Genomic DNA, 18,476 nt, shown 5'->3' on the forward strand with positions numbered 1-18,476 from the left:
TTCTAGTTCTATACATAGTATTCTTACTCTGGAAAAAGACATTATTCAAAAAGCCAAAGTTACAGCAGACAGTAACCATCACAATATGGGACTTGAAGAGCTTTGATATTTAAGCAACAACTAGAGAAACTATGGCTGATTTTTTTGTTTTCTTTTGTTTGTCAAAGAGTTTCTCTGGAAAAAAAGGGAGAATTGAAGAGAGCATCTAATTGAAGTACACATTGTCCTGAAGGACTGTGAAGTAATAAGACAGGACATTGCAATGATATTCTACTAGTAGAACAGAGGGAAGGAATCTTAAAGGAAATTAGTCTGCTTACCCATGATGAATAGTGGGCATATAAAGAATAACATAGCCAGGGTAGCAACAAGAATAACTAATTTTAAAAAGATGCCACTATTAAATTATACTTCTACCCATTTTAATGCCCCTTTACACTACCAGAGGTCCTCTTGTACATGAGGATCAGGCCTTTATATTTTAAAGCAAACTTACACTGCCCAGCCTCTTGGGAGTATCTGATGATGTCTGGGCCAGGAGGGAGCAGCCACCTCCTGCTGCTGCTAGGAATGATCTTTCTGTGAGTATGGGGGGAAATTCTGGCTGCCCAGATAGCTTCTGCTGCTGCACCAATGCTCCAGATGATGGGCTTCCAATGAGCATCAATGTTCTCTACTCTTCTCTGTTCTCTCATGCTGGTCACACACTCCTGGGCCTCGACCGCCATGCCCTGCAGCAGTGAAACTCAGAGCTCAGCTGCCTATCCTGGGTTTGCTGGTATAGTTGGCTGCAGCTCCTCCACTAGGCTTCCTCACCCCTCTGTTGCGAAGGTGTAGTGGCACAGTGCATGCAGCCCACTGGCCAGAAGCTACCAACGCAATCTGCAGCAATTAGCAGCAGGGAGCATATGGCAGTGGGCTTCATGGGTGCCAAAAGCCAGCCTTGCCTGAGGAATTCGATCCAAAATTTAACTCTTTTACGAAAACATTTGTAAAATCTAATCAAGTCCAGAATTTCAAAAGGGCTCAGTCAGCACTCACAACTGGAGTCAGATTTTCAAACAGAGAGTTCAGCTCCCATTCACGCAGATAAAAGAAGTGGCCAGATTTTCAACAGTGCCAAGCACTCAGCAGCTCCCATTAAATCTATTCATTAGATTTTACTCTTCTTGGAGCAGGGAATTTGTCTCCGATTTGCCTGTAAAAGGACTCTATCCTACCACTAGTGCTATATAAACAATGATAATAAATGTTTCTGGGTTTGACCTATCTCTACTAGAGGAAGGATTTACATAAAAACATATCCCTCCTGCCCTTCTTGGTAAGAGTGCCTGTGAAAGACTAGAGGGACTCTGTTCATGTCTCAAACCATCACGGCAGTCAAACTGAAAGGTAAATGAGACGCCTGCATCCTGCCCACAGTAACACTGTTTAGACAGAGGAAGATCAGCTTTACATCAATGGAGTGTCTTGCAGTGGGGAGCTGATAAGAAAGAGAAAGGCAGGTTCCATGATGGACCCAGCTGCCTCAGTAGCATAGTTGGAAATACCAGAGGTGATGCTTTGGGTATTTACACAAGGAAGCTAAGTAACCGAGCTGAGACCCTGGGTCTGTGCATGTATGGAGGAGGGGGGGAGATTAAGGGCCAGATTCTGACTCTTACTCAAAGGGGGCTTATCTGACTGCTATGCGGCGCTCATTACCTGCAGCCCTCTCCATCTGATCTCTGCCTGCAAAAGCCAGAATCTCCACCATCATCAGTAATAGATGTCGAGCCAGTCATTAACCTTCAGCTATAACTTCAACCCACATAACATCTTTTAGAACACTGCTTAGTAAACTGCATTTCCATTGCCAGCCAGAGCTCCCTGCACTTAAGGCTTCTTGTATGGTTTCCTAGTAACCCAGCTTCCTATTGTGTGCGGTTCCATTAGACAAACAAATGAAAATCAGGAAAACAAGCAAATTACAGAAGAAGAAGCTGCCAGAATTGCAGTATGTGCATGCACAAATATGCTGGAGCGGGTCATCTTGCAAATACAGACTAAGGCCTTGGCTACACTTGCGGATTCACAGCGCTGCCGCGGCAGCGCTGTGAAGCGCAAGTGTAGTCGCGCCGCCAGCGCTGCGAGAGCTGTCTCGCAGCGCTGCAAGTACTCCACCTCTCCAAGGGGAGTAGCTTGCAGCACTGCGAGGGAGCGTGCAGCGCTGCAGGCGCTGATTACACTGGCGCTTTACAGCGCTGCACTCGCTGCGCTCAGGGGGGGTGTTTTTTCACACCCCTGAGCACAGCAAGTGCAGCGCTGTGAATTGCCAGTGTAGCCAAGGCCTAAGAGGCTCTCCGGCTCACTGCCTGCTTCTACCACACAGCAGTATAAATACTACTTGCTATGTGCAGGTACATTAGAAGGGATATTGCACTCCATGAACATTCAAGGGAGAAACCATGTTTGCAGCAAAACATGTTTTTACATGTATACAGCTTTATGCAGCTCATGGATGAGCCAGGCTGACAGCTCTCAAAAGGCTGCAGTCTGCCATTAGAGATGAGCTTGTGTAATTTGCAATGAATAATTTACAAGATGTCTATAAGCAGATCAAAATTTTCTGGAAATATATTCATTACTGGCATTTCTCAACCAATTTCTTTGTTTTTTGCTTAGTGTTTTTTCTGTTGATTGATGGTTAATGGTTCACTGGGTTTGATACTTAACATTCTGTATTCAAGCTCTGTTGGTGAGTTCTGACTGGTCACATAAGTCACCTGAGTATTCATTATGTTTTCTGATTGAATCAGCATAACAACATCAGGAGGCAGGCTCAAGAAACACACTAGAGATGCTCAGGATGGGTCTAGGCTAGAAAATTGCACTGGTGTGACGGACAGGGTGCAAACTGTAACAGTGCAGACCATCCACACTGGGCATCCTAGTTCTGGTGCATACAGAGCACCATATCCAAGTGCGCATGCACACACACACACACACACACACACACACAGACAGCCTCATATGGCATTTGCTGCAAGTGCTGCAGGGTCTCTCAACATTTGCACCTACCCCACAACTCTCCATGCAGCTCCCTGCAGCAGGTACCTAATGTCTAAAGAACTCTTACACCTGTTCACGATGGATCTGTCCATCACAAGGAGCAGCATACTTGCAGGTGGTGTGGCAGAGAGTTTCCAACCTTTTCTCAAGCTGCTGCCAGGTGAAGTCTGGGCTGAAGAACTTATTTTGGGCATTCTAGGCACTTTTTTCCTGCTCAGCTTTGACCACCTGTATTTGACACAAGCTCTCTTTCTCTCTCTCTCACACACACACACAATCCTGTCACTTCCTAGGCACACTTCCTAAGCACTTCCATTTCCACCCTGCATTCCTAACATGTCTAGTTCTGCTGTTTAATAATCACATTTAACATATGCATTCAGCACAACTAATGGAGTTTAAAATGTCATTTGTATAATTCATCTTACATACACTGAACCCGAACCGCCGCTGCTGCAAATCAGTCTCTATCTGCTGAAATCAATGAAGCTACACTGATTTATACCAGCTGAGTATCTGGCCTGCTAAGTTGCATTTTAAAATAAAAAGTAGTTTACACTTTAAATCCTTTAAAATCTTGAAAGTTTCAGCTGGAAGACTACCAAGGCCTCCTATTACAAAGAGCTAAAAATGAGCCCAAGTGCCAGGAGGTTCTTCATTTTAGGATTCCATGAAATGCCATTTACACCCACCTGTACATTGGCACATACAGACTCGGGCACTTGATACTTCATCTCACTGGCGGTTCGCTGAGATTTTGGCAACAGGAATGGGTAGGACAGGGATCTGTATTTGGGCTTCATGATCTTCAAAAGAAAAAAATGGAGGATATTGTATTTTAAAACACATTTTCTTCAGATTTTTATGCTGAAGACTTTTACTGTTTTTATGCTCCTCTCTTAATACACAAAAGTGGGGGGGAGAGAACGTAAAGTTTTTCATATTCATAAACTCAATTCCTGTTCTGAATGGTTCTGAAAATATCCATGAATTCTGTACTTCTTCTGTGAAATGTGCTCTCAGTATCTTGAAATTAACACTCATACCAAAAAGTCTGTGCAGACGTCAGGCTAACATGTTATGTCTATTCTTTGCCATGCATTTGCAGTTTGAATGCACATTTGAATATCATTCAGGTTTTGGTCAGGGGAATATAACCATAGGACTATCCTTGTTCTAAAGGCCCACCATAACTGGAAAGGACACATTTCTGTCTGAAAAAGTCATACCGACCATTGTTCGAAGTAGGACCTAAGATCAGGGCTTAAAAAAACATACTGGATATCCAGTCGCCTAAGTAGGCCTGCTCCAGAATGAGCCCTGACACTTCCCAAGCCACACCACCTCCCTTCAATTTGAAGCATAAAACAGTCTTTAATCTTTAGGCAGTGATGAGCTTCAAAACAAGTATCAAAGCACTTCTTCTTCGGGGTGGGGAAGAAACATCAAAACAGAGGGGAGAGAGAGAAAGAAGAGTGGGGAGCAAATGAGGAAGAACAGAGGGACTCTGTTGCTCCATTTGTCACCATCTTCCTTGGCAACAGGGCCTACTGGCCTGGTCCCCAGTGTGGGTTGTATTCCAGCCTGCCCAAGGCTCCCTCATCATCACGGAGGGTCCTTATCTGATGGGATCCTAGCCAGTCCTCTCCAGTGGTGAGGACCCTATGTGCTTGCTAGTTGAGTCCTAGTGACTGGATCCCCAGGAGGCCAGGGCTTCTCTGGTGATTGGATCCTTGTTGGTCCAGGACTCCAACATGGCCTCCACTGGCAGGTTCCCCTGGTTTCTTGGCCCTGAAAATCCTGGTTATTGCTAGTTTGCCCAGGTGGCTGGATCACCCAGCTGTGGCTTTGGCCTGACGGCCCTGGTCTTCCTTGCTCCCCTTGGCTGTGGGATCACCGACTGAACTGCTCCTTGTGCCTGTCTGCTGCTTCGCAAGAGGGCACATTCTTGGCTCTTGTGTCCCTCCCAACCAGCCAGCAGGAACTGCTAGAATAGCAGCACAATGGCACTCACCCCTTGGCTAACAACATCCCAGACCTCATTCTCCTTTCACACCATTTTCCACCTACTAAATTCAAATTATACCTTATTTACACTGGTGTAACAGGAGAATGAGAGCACCTATCTTCATTACTTGCTGTCAGAGACACAGTTTTTTAGTGTTACTTGCTGGGACATTAGGGCAAGCAAATATATACTTTACTGGCCCAATCCAGCAAACCTTGACTACCTGGCATGGCACTTATTCCTGCATATAGCCCTATGTGAGGCATCTGCGAAGCATTCAGATTTGAGGGCTTGCAGGATCTATCTCATTGCACACCTACCTTTGTGAAGTTCCAGCGCTGAATAAAGTGTCGAGCAACATCCCGTGCAGCTTTGCCATGCACAACGGATGAAATATCATGCCATGGCATTCTGGGTGTGGTGTATCTGTCAATGAAATCTATATGGACAGGGAAAAATTGCTATAGTTCATCTCAGATCAGTATCAGACATTAATTAAGAATATCACAGCATCTCTTCCTACAAACGGAACCTTTCCAGAAATAAAAACTAACAAATTAGGAGTTAAAATTGAGGACAGGTCAGCTTGTGGGGGCTGGTAGGCCACAAGCTCACTTATCCATTATTGTCATAGGATATATGTTTTTATTACCTTACTTTGGGATTCTGCTGCCTCTTCCCAGCAGCCAGACCAGGTGGGTCTCGTTAGCTTCAATTCAGGAGGGTAAAAAGGCAGAGAAGCCTTCTAAGGCAGTAGAGGAGCTAGGGAATGAGACAAACTGTCTTGCAGGGAAAAAAGTTGGTTCCAGATTGCAATGGCACTTACCAGCAAAGGGTTTGTCGAGTTGAACCCAGTCTTTAAAGACGAAATTGCAATAGTCCTTTCCATGCCAGAACCTGGTCTCCCCAAGAAGTTCTCCAACACCTGTCTTCAAGCTGCGGATTGATCCTTTATCTGTCAGGTTTATAAAGTGACAAAAACATATGCTCTAAGGTTGTTTTTAAGACTGCTCTCAACACAGCACAGATGAGAATTGCACTTGAATAGAAAACTATTGGCACAGCTTGCCAGTTTTAGTCAGCTAAAGTAATTTTCCAGTTAAGTCTCTGTGTTTCTTCTCCAGTATAACACATCTGATACACAATCAAGGGAGATTATATTAACATGTCTTGTTGTTGGTAATGGAAGCTAGATCTGAATCCTTTCTGCACTGGATTGAAAATTTACCCTTCAGCTATTTGTCATCCCACAATAACCTGCAAGGAAGGATACCTACATTGAAAGCATTAACAATTGTAATTCTGCTCTCATATACCACTGACTTCAGTGGGAGGTGGGACTTTATATCTGTGTGCAGAAGAGAGTACTACTCCTGTATATTTAGTTTGTACTAAAGTACAAATCAACTCTAATTGCAATTTTATATTTTATAAGATTTAGGATTTTGACTCCACAAAAGGGTCTCTCCACTGTAATTTTAGCTAGCACAAAGATGGGTCTCTTCCCTTTTTCCAGTGCCTCTTTAAATAACTACTTCAGCTTCTGAGATTGTGTTACATGTTCAGCACGTGGATGCAGAATTGCAGTTTCATGGTGAAAAATTAGGGCCTACCATCCTTGCAATGACTTACATGCAAAAATTACTCCCATTCCCCCAACTCCTTTCTTGAAATTTATACCTCTTTTTGTGAATGCCATGAGCATATAAACGAGGAGTAGTGTGATCCCTTCCACCTCCCTTCTAAAAAAACAGGAAAGCTCACACTGGATCAGATCTATGTTCTAACTAGTGTGATATCCTGTCTCTGACAGTGGCCTTTATCAGATAGCTCAGAGAACAACCCTGACTGGACAATTATGCCATAACGTATCTACAAGGAAAGTTTTTTTGTAACCCCACTTAAGTGATGAGCTTCTGTCCTGAAGCAAGAGGCTTGATGTCCCCTATACATTTTTATCCTATATATTTTATTTTTATATGATCTGGCCAAGGTTTACACCATGGGGATACTCAGCTCTCAGACAGTAACTAAATATTTGGGATCAGTCACACTCACAGCCCAGATGGAGTGAAAAACCCTACAGTTATCTAGTCTCCTCTGCATTCCCCCATGACATGTATTCTCTCATGACAACTGACCTGTTCTGCACTGCCCCAGTTGCTGACAGAATTCTGCATATCGCCTTCTTTGAGGTTTTAGTGCTACTTCAAGACGTGACAATCCCAAAGATGTTTAGGAACCTGAACTACTACATCTAGTGTACTGTGCCAGCCAGGCTATCAAGCACTCACAAAAACTTTTTAATCACAACAATATTTTAGAAATATTCAACAATCCACACTAGTGACAATATGATAACCACCTACGGCAATATACACAAAGCACGTCTTGCCAGCACCGTTGGAACACCACAAAAGCCAACCCATGCCCCAAATGCCATGCAACAGGTATGCAACATTGACACTCTAGTTACAGCCTTAGCAAAGCTACATCACAGTTCTGCATGAGTTAGTGAGAGTACAGGTGGGGCAAGGAAATCACTGACTGTACATGCCGGAATACAAACATATGTAACATACATGTGAATGCTACAGTAGAATATGTTTTATGTACTGAGCTTATGTGATCACACATTGACTCATATGAATGAACATATAAGTGGCCACTGTCATATATGGCAGTCCATATACATATGAAACACGTGTCCTTTTCATACACGTCTATATTTTATATAAAGCTGACCATTTACATCTTAGAAGACTAATATTGAATGAGTCCATAAAAGGAAAAGGTGGGCTCAGTGTCCAGTGTTTTGAAAAGTGACTTTCATTTTTTGGTGAGTATCAATAGAATTTTAAGATCATGTCGACTGTAAATTTTCCACAATGTAGAAACTAAAATGCCAAAAATGCCAGTGAACTATGGTTATTAAATAAATGATAATTTCTACTCAACCAATATTCCGAGCATACACTGCTCACTAGAAAGGTATTTTGGTCCAAATTCCGCCCTTGGATTTGTATGTATAAATCCTTACAGATTTAAAGTACGGAGTCACTATTAAATACTTGGTTTGTAGTAGTGTTGTAGCCATGTTGGTCCCAGGATATTAGAGAGACAAGCTGGGTGAGGTAATATCTTTTATTGGCTCTGATGGTGAAAGAGACAAGTTTTTGAGAACTTGTGTCTTTCACCAACAGAAGCAGGTCCAATTTTCCTGCTATTATTGGGAAGTCTCCTTAATGCTACAGAGGTCCCTTTAAATCATTTGTATCAGTGTTTTCCAGTGTCAGCTTTAAAACACTGCCTAGCCTATGAAAACAACAAGGAGTCCGGTGGCACCTTAAAGACTAACAGATTTATTTGGGCATAAGCTTTCGTGGATAAAAAACCTCACTTCTTCAGATGCATGCAAGCCTATGAAAACTCAGATTCAGTTCCACACAGTCACTCTCTCAGAAAAATCGAGCCCTGCAGGCCAACAAAGTTGGGCTCTGTCAGACCGAGGTGAGGAGTGCAGAGTCTAGAGCTCTTCTTCGAGATCACGCTGGCTGTAACTGCTACATAAACGATCAGCTCAGCTTTCCTCTATATAAGCTCTTTTGATGAAGAAACAACCCTCCTTTGCTCTATAACTGAAATCAAAGCAACGTACATCAAATATGAATGGCCTACCCGTAAAAGAAAGGGTCCTTTCAGCAGCACAACCTATTGTCATTCCATGGATCAAAATACAGGTGATGCTGATATACTGATGATGTGCACTCTCCTACCTGTTTCACCCACCCACAGAAAACTCTGACTTGGAGAATGAAAGTGGCCAAATCTTCGGCTAAATCAGGGATGTCAAACTCAAATGACCACGAAAGCAACATGAGGACTAGGAGATTGGCCTGAGGGCTGCATCACTGACACCCCCCCCCGCTGCCCCCACCCCCACTCCACCCCTTCCATGAGGCCCCGCCCCTTCCCCGCCTCTTCCCATCCCTTCCCCACCCCCATTCCAACCCCTTCCCCAAATCCCCACCCCTGCACTGCCTCTTCTCTGCCTCCTCTCCTGAGCGTGTGGCTCCCCGCTCCTCCCCCCTCCCTCGTGGAAAGCGCTATGTGCCGCCAAACAGCTGTTTGGGAAGCTACAGGGAAGCGCCTGGAGGTAGGCAGAGGAGCTGGGACACGGCGCGCTGGGGATGAGGGGGAGCAGCGGGTGAGGGGTGCTTGGCAGCCGCAGGAAATAACTCAGTGGGGGCACGGGGAGCTTGGCGAGCCGCAGCAAATAACTTCGTGTGCCGCGTGTTTGAGACCCCTGGTCTAAATGTAGGTCTGGAAGCGTTTACACAGTCATATTCATGATCTTTTCAAGGCTGTCTTCATGCACTGGGCTGACTTTAAAAAAAAAATCCATTCTGGATTTAAAGGTGTTACTAATTTCAGCGATATTCCCATTACTTTGCATGAGGAATACAGCTGGAATGGGCGGAGCTGTAGAACCAGAGTGAAACTTCCCAAGTGCACCCGCTGTAGTTGTTACATATTTATCTTCTCATTGATGCAGCTTCCTAGAGTCTTTTGCAAATCAGCCTGTGAAGAAAGTGATTCTACGAGGGCCTCTTTAGAGGGGAATATGACATAGATTGAAGGTAATACATATACCGAAGGTATAGAATGTCAATCCATAAGCCCCACCTAACTCTCACCATGACTGAACAGCAAACACACCAACAGTAAAGCCTGCAGGTAACTCCACCTGGGTGGCCCTTCACTTACCGTCCTCACACTCAGTGAGCCCTTGTTTGGACCCAGTGGGATGATGAAACATTTTCAGGTGGGGTTTTAAACTCTGGATTAAATTCTGCTGGCTTCTACTAGGATTACAATAACCTGCAGAGAGTTGAGATGCTCCATTTACAGGAAAAGTGCATTAGAGCTTTTACCATATCAGTTACCCAATAATGTTTAAAATAACTTGCAGGACTTCAGTCCAACCAACTGTAGACAGTCTGAACAGAACATTAATAATGGTACAACGACCGTGGGCCAAATACAGGACCTATTAGATTTTTGAGCACAGATCGGCAAATATTCATGTTGCAAAACCATCACTAATGTATGCTCATATTCTGAACTGGCTCTGACCATAGGCAAAGCATTCTCCTGCAGATCATTCCTACCAGAGACATGAGTAATCTTTGTAAAGTCTGAAATGCCCCCTAGCACAAAACGCCTCCCCAAAACAGCTCTTCCACTGCTTCAAAAGTGGAAGGCTTGCTGGTATGAATTCTGGCTTTTGAGTGCGCCTATAGTGGCATCCTGTAACTTCAATCATACATAGAAGTAAATGTTGCGTTCACATATTCAAATTTTGACCTGATTTTCCTCTCTCTAGCACCAGTGTAAATCAGGAATAACGCCACTGAGTTAAATGAGTTAAAACCAGTGCAAGTGAGAGCATAATCAGGCCCATAATATCTTCGGAAATCCTGCTTCATTTGCTATAATGAATACGATGCAAAAATGCTGGTATCTCTGCCACAAATGTAAAACGTTCCTAGCACAAAATCAATGTACATATCTATACATACATCACAGCACATAACACACCACATACACTACACCATATTATAGCACGGTTTCTCCATTTGCGGTTTGGGGCTGTCCCCTAACCAAACTGAATGCCAGCCTTGTTTTGTGCCAGCTGTTTAACCAAACACAGACGCATTTAAAGGCAAACTCAAGGCTTCACTAAATAAAGTACCCTTCTAGCACTTTAGGAAACCATTAACTCTCCTCCCTAATTAAAAGCTCTGTAGGTAAGGTGGAGAAATATTACTTACCTGACTCACTGTCTATACTGCTTACACTATCAGCGTGGTGTAGGCCGTGCTTCTGGAGATGCTTATAAATGCTGAACCTGGAAAACTTTTTGGGTTTTCCTATTCCTTTCATTCTTGAAGAATCTAGTATGTCATCACTATTTCTGTGCTGTGGCAGGTTCCCCAGGGACTGAGTTTTCAGGGCTAAAGCTTCAGTGGACTCGGCTGTAGGCTTAAGACACAAAGGATACTGCTGAGGGTGATGAATGGAAGATTATCTATTTAAATTACAGGAGATCATTCATATCACAGGGATTGAAACATTCACAGGGCCAAGTTCTGCCCTACGACATGCAGACACAGCTCTCATCGATTTCACTGGGAACTGCAAATGCGTCTTACGGAGATGAACTTGGCGTAGTGACTATTGAGGGTTTGCTTAGCAGAAAACAAGCAAGTAAAACAGTGCATTCTGCCATACACTGCCTGTAAAACTATTCTGGCTTATTGCATGTTTTCCAGAGGTCTTTACACAGGCTCCTTTTCATAAAAAAATAAATAAAAATTCTCTATTTAATTCCGTCACACAGGGCCAGGTTTTCAAAAGAGCTCAGTTCTGTCTTGTCTACACAAGCTCAGTTTTTGTCTACACCACGCAGATTTTAGCGACAAGGCTATGTCGACACAGCCTTGTTGCTAAAAGTCAGCGCGTGTAAACGCTCTTTTTCAGTACTTTGTCGGCACTTTTGCCAACAAAATACTTCCAGCCCCGCGAGCAGCGTTAGGTTTGTCGGCAGGCGAGTGCTCCTGCCAACAAAGCCGCATTCCCACTGCCACTTGCATCGGCAAAATTTTTGTCTTTCGCACGGGGGGGTTGGGATGGGGCAGGGCCAGGGGCGGGGAAAGGGTGGAGTCGGGGCGGGGCCAGGGGCGGGCACCCACCGGCGCCAGAGAAAGTTGGCGCCTATGGTCTTAACTGGCATGGCCTTTCTGGCAGCTGAAGGATTTGGTCCTAATAAGGGTCCCATTTTGTAAGCCACATTGAAGTCCACAGGAATTCGGCACATGCAAAGGCTACAGACTCATGCCCTAAAAATGCAGAAAGACTTGCTTATTTCCATTTTGCGTGACTATTGCCTAGTGTACATGGCATTAAATGTTAACAGCCACATGTACAGAATTCACTCTTACTATGAGATTCACTGTAGATGTAGACTTTGTTCCTGCAATTCGTTTCACACTGCCAACGTCGGTCAGCCTGTGTTCATCATCATCCCACCTCCCATAGGCCAAGTCAATGCCACCAACGAATGCTACAGACTGGTCAATGACAACGAGCTTCTCATGATGGGCCCAGAGGTACACTGAGGATGACACGTGATCTGGATGCCTCATCACCTAAATAAAGAAAAATCACTGAACTCAGCTGTTATGTAGAACAGTGCTTCTCAAAGTCGGGCCGCCGCTTGTTCAGGGAAAACCCCTGGCGGTCCGGAACGGTTTGTTTACGTGCTGCGTCCGCAGGTTCAGCCAATCACGGCTCCCACTGGCCACGGTTCACCGCTCCAGGCCAATGGGGGCTGGAGGGAAGGGCGGCCAGCACATCTCTCAGCCCGCACCGCTTCCAGCAGCCCCCATTGGCCTGGGACGGCAAACCGTGGCCAGTGGGAGCCGCGATCGGCCGAACCTGCGGACGCAGCAGGTAAACAAACCAGCCCGGACCGCCAGGGGCTTTCCCTGAACAAGCGGCGGACTGGCTTTGAGAAACACTGATGTAGAAGACCCGAAACAATTTTAATTAAGATATTATTTAATATCTTTGCCCAGAAGGCCACGGGGCTTTAGTTTGACCAATACCACCTACCAATGCCCAAACATAAAGTGCTTTTTTTAGGACTTTGTCTACATTAGACAGTTGTACCATTTTAACTACACCAGTATAGTTAAAGTGGTACAACTCGCCTAGTGTGGATACATTTACAATGGTATAAAGGTGCTTTCTACTGGTACAGATATTCCCTTTTAGGAAGGGGAATAACTATACTAAAATGAGTCACCTTTATGCTGATATGGCTGTGTCCACAGTAGGGCTTTTGCTGCTCTAACTATTTCAGTAAAAAAGCTGGCCATTTCATTTGATAGTTAGTTTGTTAATGGCTATTTCAAACCATAGTAAATGAGAGGAGAACCAGGCTCATTTTCTTTATTTCTGAAAATGAAAGAGTGTGATAGATAATTTCAACATTTATTTCTTTCAAAGCATAACTGCAAACATTGACTTGAGTGGAGTCATGCCTGGTTTTAAAACCACTGGCGATCAGAACCAGGCCCAATATATTTTGGCATAAAGGGATGCTGAGGAATGTGGATATAAGTTCACATATTTTGGTACATTTTTTTAAGGCCAGACTCTTAGCTAGCTCAGTCTGTGTGTGAGCAGAAGGTTTTCTCAGACCCACATCCAAGTGTAACCTTCCACTTGCTCTAACTTCATTAACTTGCCATATAAAACAAAATTCTTTTGAACTAGGTGAATGTTTTGTTGATTAATGGAACCTTGTCAAGGCTAAGCGAAATATATTTATATACAATTATAACTTACAGGTACCTGAGCTGCCACAGTCAAGTACTAGTGCCCATTATGGAGTAGAACCAGATATGGATATGTCTTCGAAAAATATTGTCCCTTGTAATGGTGATTGCAAACTGCATTTCCCATTCATTGTCATGAGTTTCCTCATCTCTCGCCCAAATTTGGGGAGCTGATGCTAGACACACAGGGCAATGAACATGCATGTATTTCATAAAGGTTACATGGTATATGAATACCTTGATGTTCGGATGTAGACGCATTAGGGTCCGCTTGCTGTATTCACTGTTGATTCCTAGAGCAAGCTCCACTTCTTTGTAGAGCATTACAAAAATTCTCACTCCTTGTTGCTATTAGAAAAGAAAGTAAATACATGGCAAGCACATATTTAAATGGGTATAACAACAACAAAAGCAAGAAAACCCCAGACTTCTAGATTCAGTGGGATGGTAGGCTAAGGGGAGTGCACATGTTGTTCTTGTGGGAAACGCTCAGGTTGAGATCATACATCCAACAGGTCAGTTCCCGGTCAGAGGCTCCCAGATTGATCCTGAAATGTGCTGAGCAAACTCAGCTCCCATTAACAAGAATGGGAATTGAAAGTGCTCAGCAGCTCACAGGAGGCACCGAGCACCTTGGGGGATTGGACTCTTCCCTTGTGAGAAGTTCTGAGGGATTTTCTGTAATGATGTAGTCAGGGCCGGCTCCAGGCACCAGCCCAGCAAGCAGGTGCTTGGGGTGGCCAACGGAGAGAGGCGGCACGTCCGGCTCTTTGGAGGCAATTCGGCGGCGGGTCCCTCACTCCCTCTCGGAGCGAAGGACTTCCAGCCGCCGAATTGCCGCCGAAGACTGAAGCGGCGGCGGTAGAGCAGATCGCGATCGCGGCTTTTTTTTCTTTTTTCTTTTGCTTGGGGCGGCAAAAACCCTGGAGCCGGCCCTGGATGTAGTGTAGGATTTTTCTGACACAGGCTGATCTCACCTATGCCTAACTCAGACCTCTGGACTACAACGCCAAGAAAGCCAGCTCGCCCTGCCTGAATTTGTAAGATCAAGTGAGTGAAAACATTTTAGGTTTCTTAGGATATTTTATTTGCAGGAATTGTTTGAGTGAAGATATTGAGACAGAACCCTCAGCTTGTTCATCCCTAATACAGTGGAAGACTTCTGCTTCCCTTTCCTCTCTGCGCTTCACTTCAGCGCTTCCCTGAAGAGTTAGCTGTTCAATCTGGACTTCACCATGTGAAGCAGCGGAGGGCCTGGAGGTGCCATTATACAAACAGATACGAATACAGTCCCTGCTCTGAAGAGAATACAACACAAGAAATAGCACCATGAGATTGTAAGACCACAGACACTGACTTTTAATGCATTTCCAAGGGACTGGACGTCAGGTTGCCAGTGTCCCTTCAAATTGTGTAGGACTCCTCATAGCCTTCAGAAGGGCATTATTGTGCAGATGTGTTTCAGAACATGTGCTACATGAAAAATATTTCACTTTGAGTCAGCACCAATCTTACAACAGGTTCCTTTACTTTACACACTTCTAATGTGCCTTTTGGAGGCTCAGTTCTGCCACCCTGACTCACACTGAGTACTATCTTCCTCTACATGTCTATCTTCTATTGGCTTGCATACTTCTCTTAGCAGTTTGGCCACACATATGGGGCCAGATCCTGAGCTACTGCAAAGCAGTGTAGCTCCATTGACTTCAGTAGAGCTATGCCAATTTACACAAACTAAGGATCTTTCAAAAAGACAGTAACCTGCATTTCTCTAAAGCGTCTATTAACAGTTTAGACCCTCTCCATGTTATGGGCCATATTCTACCCACCAATCCAATGGCCAATGAAGTCCAGGGAAGTGCTTTGTAGACATCAGAGGATAGCTTTGCTCCTATATAGTTACCAGCCACTTACGGCCCTAGTGTGTCAATTATTTCTTCTACACACTACGCAAATACTTTCATGCTAGGAACACCTATGTTGATATGGAAAATAAAGCTAGATTCTTTCAGTGGGCATGACCTGTTTTATGGCAGTTGGAGCATATACAAGAACATAAGAATGGACACACTGGGGCAAACGAATGGTCCATCTATCCCAGTATCCTGTCTTCCAACAGTGGCCAGTGTCAGATGCTTCAAAGGGAACGAACAGAACAGGGCAACCATCCAGTAATCCATCCCCTGTCATCTAGACCCAGCATCTGACAGTCAGAGACTTAGTGACACCCACAGGGATGTCACCCCTTACAATCTTGGCTAATAGCCACTGGTGAACCAATCCTCCATGAACTTATCTAATTCTTTTTTGAATCAAGTTAGAGTCCTGGCCTTCACAACGTCCCCTGGCAACGAGTTCCACAGATTGACTGTGTGTTGTGTGAAGAAGTACTTCCTTTTGTTTCCTTTAAATCTGCTATTAATTTCATTGGGCGATCCCTCGTTCTTGTGTTATGTGAAGGGGGTAAATAACACTTCCTTATTCACTTTCTCCACTCCGTTCATGATTTGATAGACCCCTATCATTACCCCCCTCAGTCGTCTCATTTCCAAGCTGAATCATCCCAGTCTTTTTAATCTCTCCTTATATGGAAGGTGTTCCATACCCTTAATCATTTTTGTTGCCCTTCTCTATACCTTTTATATTTCTAATATATCCTTTTTGAGATAGGGCAACCAGAACTGCACACGGTATTCAAGGTGTGGGAGTACCATGGATTTATATGGTGGCATAATGATGTTTTCTGTCTTATTATATATCCCTTTCCTAATGGTTCCTAACATTGTTAGCTTTTTTGACTGCCACTGAACACTGACCAGATGTTTTCAGAGAACTATCTACAATGATGCCAAGATCTCTTTGTTGAGTGGTAATAGCTAATTTAGACCCTATTATTTTGTATGTAGAGTTGGGATTATGTTTTCCAATATGCATTACTTTGCATTTAATCAACACTGAATTTCATCAGCCATTTTGTTGCCCAGTCACCCAGTTTTGTGAGATCCCTTTGTAACTCTTAGCAGTCAACTTTGGACTTAACTATATTGAGTAATTTTGTATCATCTGTAAACTTTGCCACCTCACTGTTTACCCTGTTTTCCAGATCATTTATGAATATGTTGAACAGTGCTGGTTCCAGCACAGATCCCTGAGGACACCACTATTTACCTCTCTCCATTCTGAAAACTGACCATTTATTCCTACCCTTTGTTTCCTGTCTTTATAACCAGTTACTGATCCAGCGCGAACACCTTTCCTCTTATCCCATAACTCTTTACTTTGCTTAAGAGCCTTCTGTGTGGGACCTTGTCAAAGGCTTTCAGAAAGTCCAAGTACACTATATCTACTGGATTGCCCTTGTCCACATGTTTGTTGACCTCCTCAAAGAATTCTAATAGACTGGTGAGGCATGATTTCCCTTTACACAACCCGTGTTGACTCTTCCCCAACAAATTGCGTTCATCTATGTATCTGATAATTCTGTTCTTCAGAATCATAGAATCACAGGACTGGAAGGGACCTTGAGAGGTCATCTAGTCCAGTCCCCTGCACTCATGGCAGGGATAAGTATTATCTAGACCAATGGTCTCCAACCTTTTTATGCACAAGATCACTTTTTGAATTTAAGATGAACCCAGGCTCTCCCCCGCCCCTTCCCCAAGGCCCTGCTGTGCTCACTCCATTCCCCCCTCCCTCCGTCGCTCGCTCTCCCCCACCCTTACTCACTTTCACCAGGCTGGAGCAGGGGTTTGGAGTGCAGGAGGGGGCTCCAGGCTGAACCCGGGGCAGGGGGTTGGGCTGCAGCAGTGAGGAGTGCAAGCTCTGGGAGGGAGTTTGGGTGCAGGGGTCATATGATCACCCTGCACCTAACTTCATAGAATCCACTAGACATTTCATGAGTTTTACTTTTTATTAGTGTCATTTGTGGTTTATAGATCCAAAATCCTTCAGGGATTGTCACAAATCAGTGTAACATTCTCAACTGTGGGGTGTGCATTGGCTGAGCCTGGGGAAGGGGGTTGGGGTGCAGGAGTGAGGGGTGTAAGCTCTGGGAGGGAGTTTGGGTGCAGGAGGGGGTTCCGGGCTGGGGCAGGAGGTTGGGTGGGGGGGGGGAGGGTGAAGTGCAGGGTCCAGCTGGGAGGCGCTTACCACAGTCAGCTCCTGGTCGGCGGCGCAGCGGGGCTCTGGCAGGCTGCCAGCCTGCCCTGGCCCCATGCCGCTCCCAGAAGCGGCTGGCTGCACCCCTTCTGCACCCAAACTCTGTGGCCCCTGGGAGGGAAGGGGGACAGTGGGTCTCCGTGTGCTGCCCGCACCCGCAAGCGCTGTCCCCGCAGCTCCCATTGGTCGGTTCCACAGAGATGTGCCAGCAGCCAGCCGCTTCCGGGATCGGCGTGGGGCCAGGGCAGGCATGCAGCCTGCCAGAGCCCCGCTGCGCAGCTGGACTTTTAGCGGCCCAGAGATTGCGATCGGCTGGCAGAGGCTCCAGGATCAAGCAGTCGATTGCGATCGACTGGTTGGTGACCACTGATCTAGACCATTCCTGGCAGGTGTTTGTTTAACCTGCACTTAAAAATCTCCAATGATGGAGATGCCACAACCTCCCTAGGCAATTTATTCCAGTGCTTAACCACCCTGACAGTTAGGAAGTTTTTCCTAATATCCAACCTAAACCTCCCTTGCTGCAATTTAAGCCCACTGCTTCTTGTCCTATCCTCAGAAGTTAAGAAGAACAATTTTTCTCCCTCCTCCTTGTAACAACCTTTTATGTACTTGAAAACTGTTATGTCCCCTCTCAGTCTTCTCTTTTCCAGACTAAACCAAACACAATTTTTTTAATCTTCCCTCATAGGTCATGTTTTCTAGACCTTTAATCATTTTTGTTGCTCCTCTCTGGATTTTCTCCAATTTGTCCACATCTTTCCTGAAATGTGGTGCCCAGAACTGGACACAATACTCCAGTTGAGGCCTAATCAGCACCGAGTAGAGCGGAAGAATTACTTCTCGTGTCTTGC

General features: G+C 44.8%; 1 protein-coding gene across 2 annotated transcripts in view; it reads right to left on the reverse strand.

Annotated features, from left to right (window-relative positions):
* Window positions 1-18,476, reverse strand: part of PLD1 (phospholipase D1) — a 69,437-nt gene that overhangs the window by 20,612 nt on the left and 30,349 nt on the right. Inside the window, exons 12-18 of one of the 2 annotated variants that reach the window (XM_065410356.1) lie at window positions 13,702-13,812; window positions 12,064-12,270; window positions 10,894-11,104; window positions 9,827-9,940; window positions 5,886-6,014; window positions 5,380-5,498; window positions 3,744-3,857 (exon numbers count right to left, since the gene is read on the reverse strand). In XM_065410356.1, coding sequence (XP_065266428.1) covers window positions 3,744-3,857; window positions 5,380-5,498; window positions 5,886-6,014; window positions 9,827-9,940; window positions 10,894-11,104; window positions 12,064-12,270; window positions 13,702-13,812 — 1,005 coding nt within the window. The remainder of the gene's footprint in view (window positions 1-3,743; window positions 3,858-5,379; window positions 5,499-5,885; window positions 6,015-9,826; window positions 9,941-10,893; window positions 11,105-12,063; window positions 12,271-13,701; window positions 13,813-18,476) is intronic. The other variant, XM_065410357.1, reaches the window with a different exon arrangement.

This window comes from Emys orbicularis, chromosome 9 (genome assembly GCF_028017835.1).
Source record: "Emys orbicularis isolate rEmyOrb1 chromosome 9, rEmyOrb1.hap1, whole genome shotgun sequence".
Taxonomy (NCBI): domain Eukaryota; kingdom Metazoa; phylum Chordata; order Testudines; family Emydidae; genus Emys; species Emys orbicularis.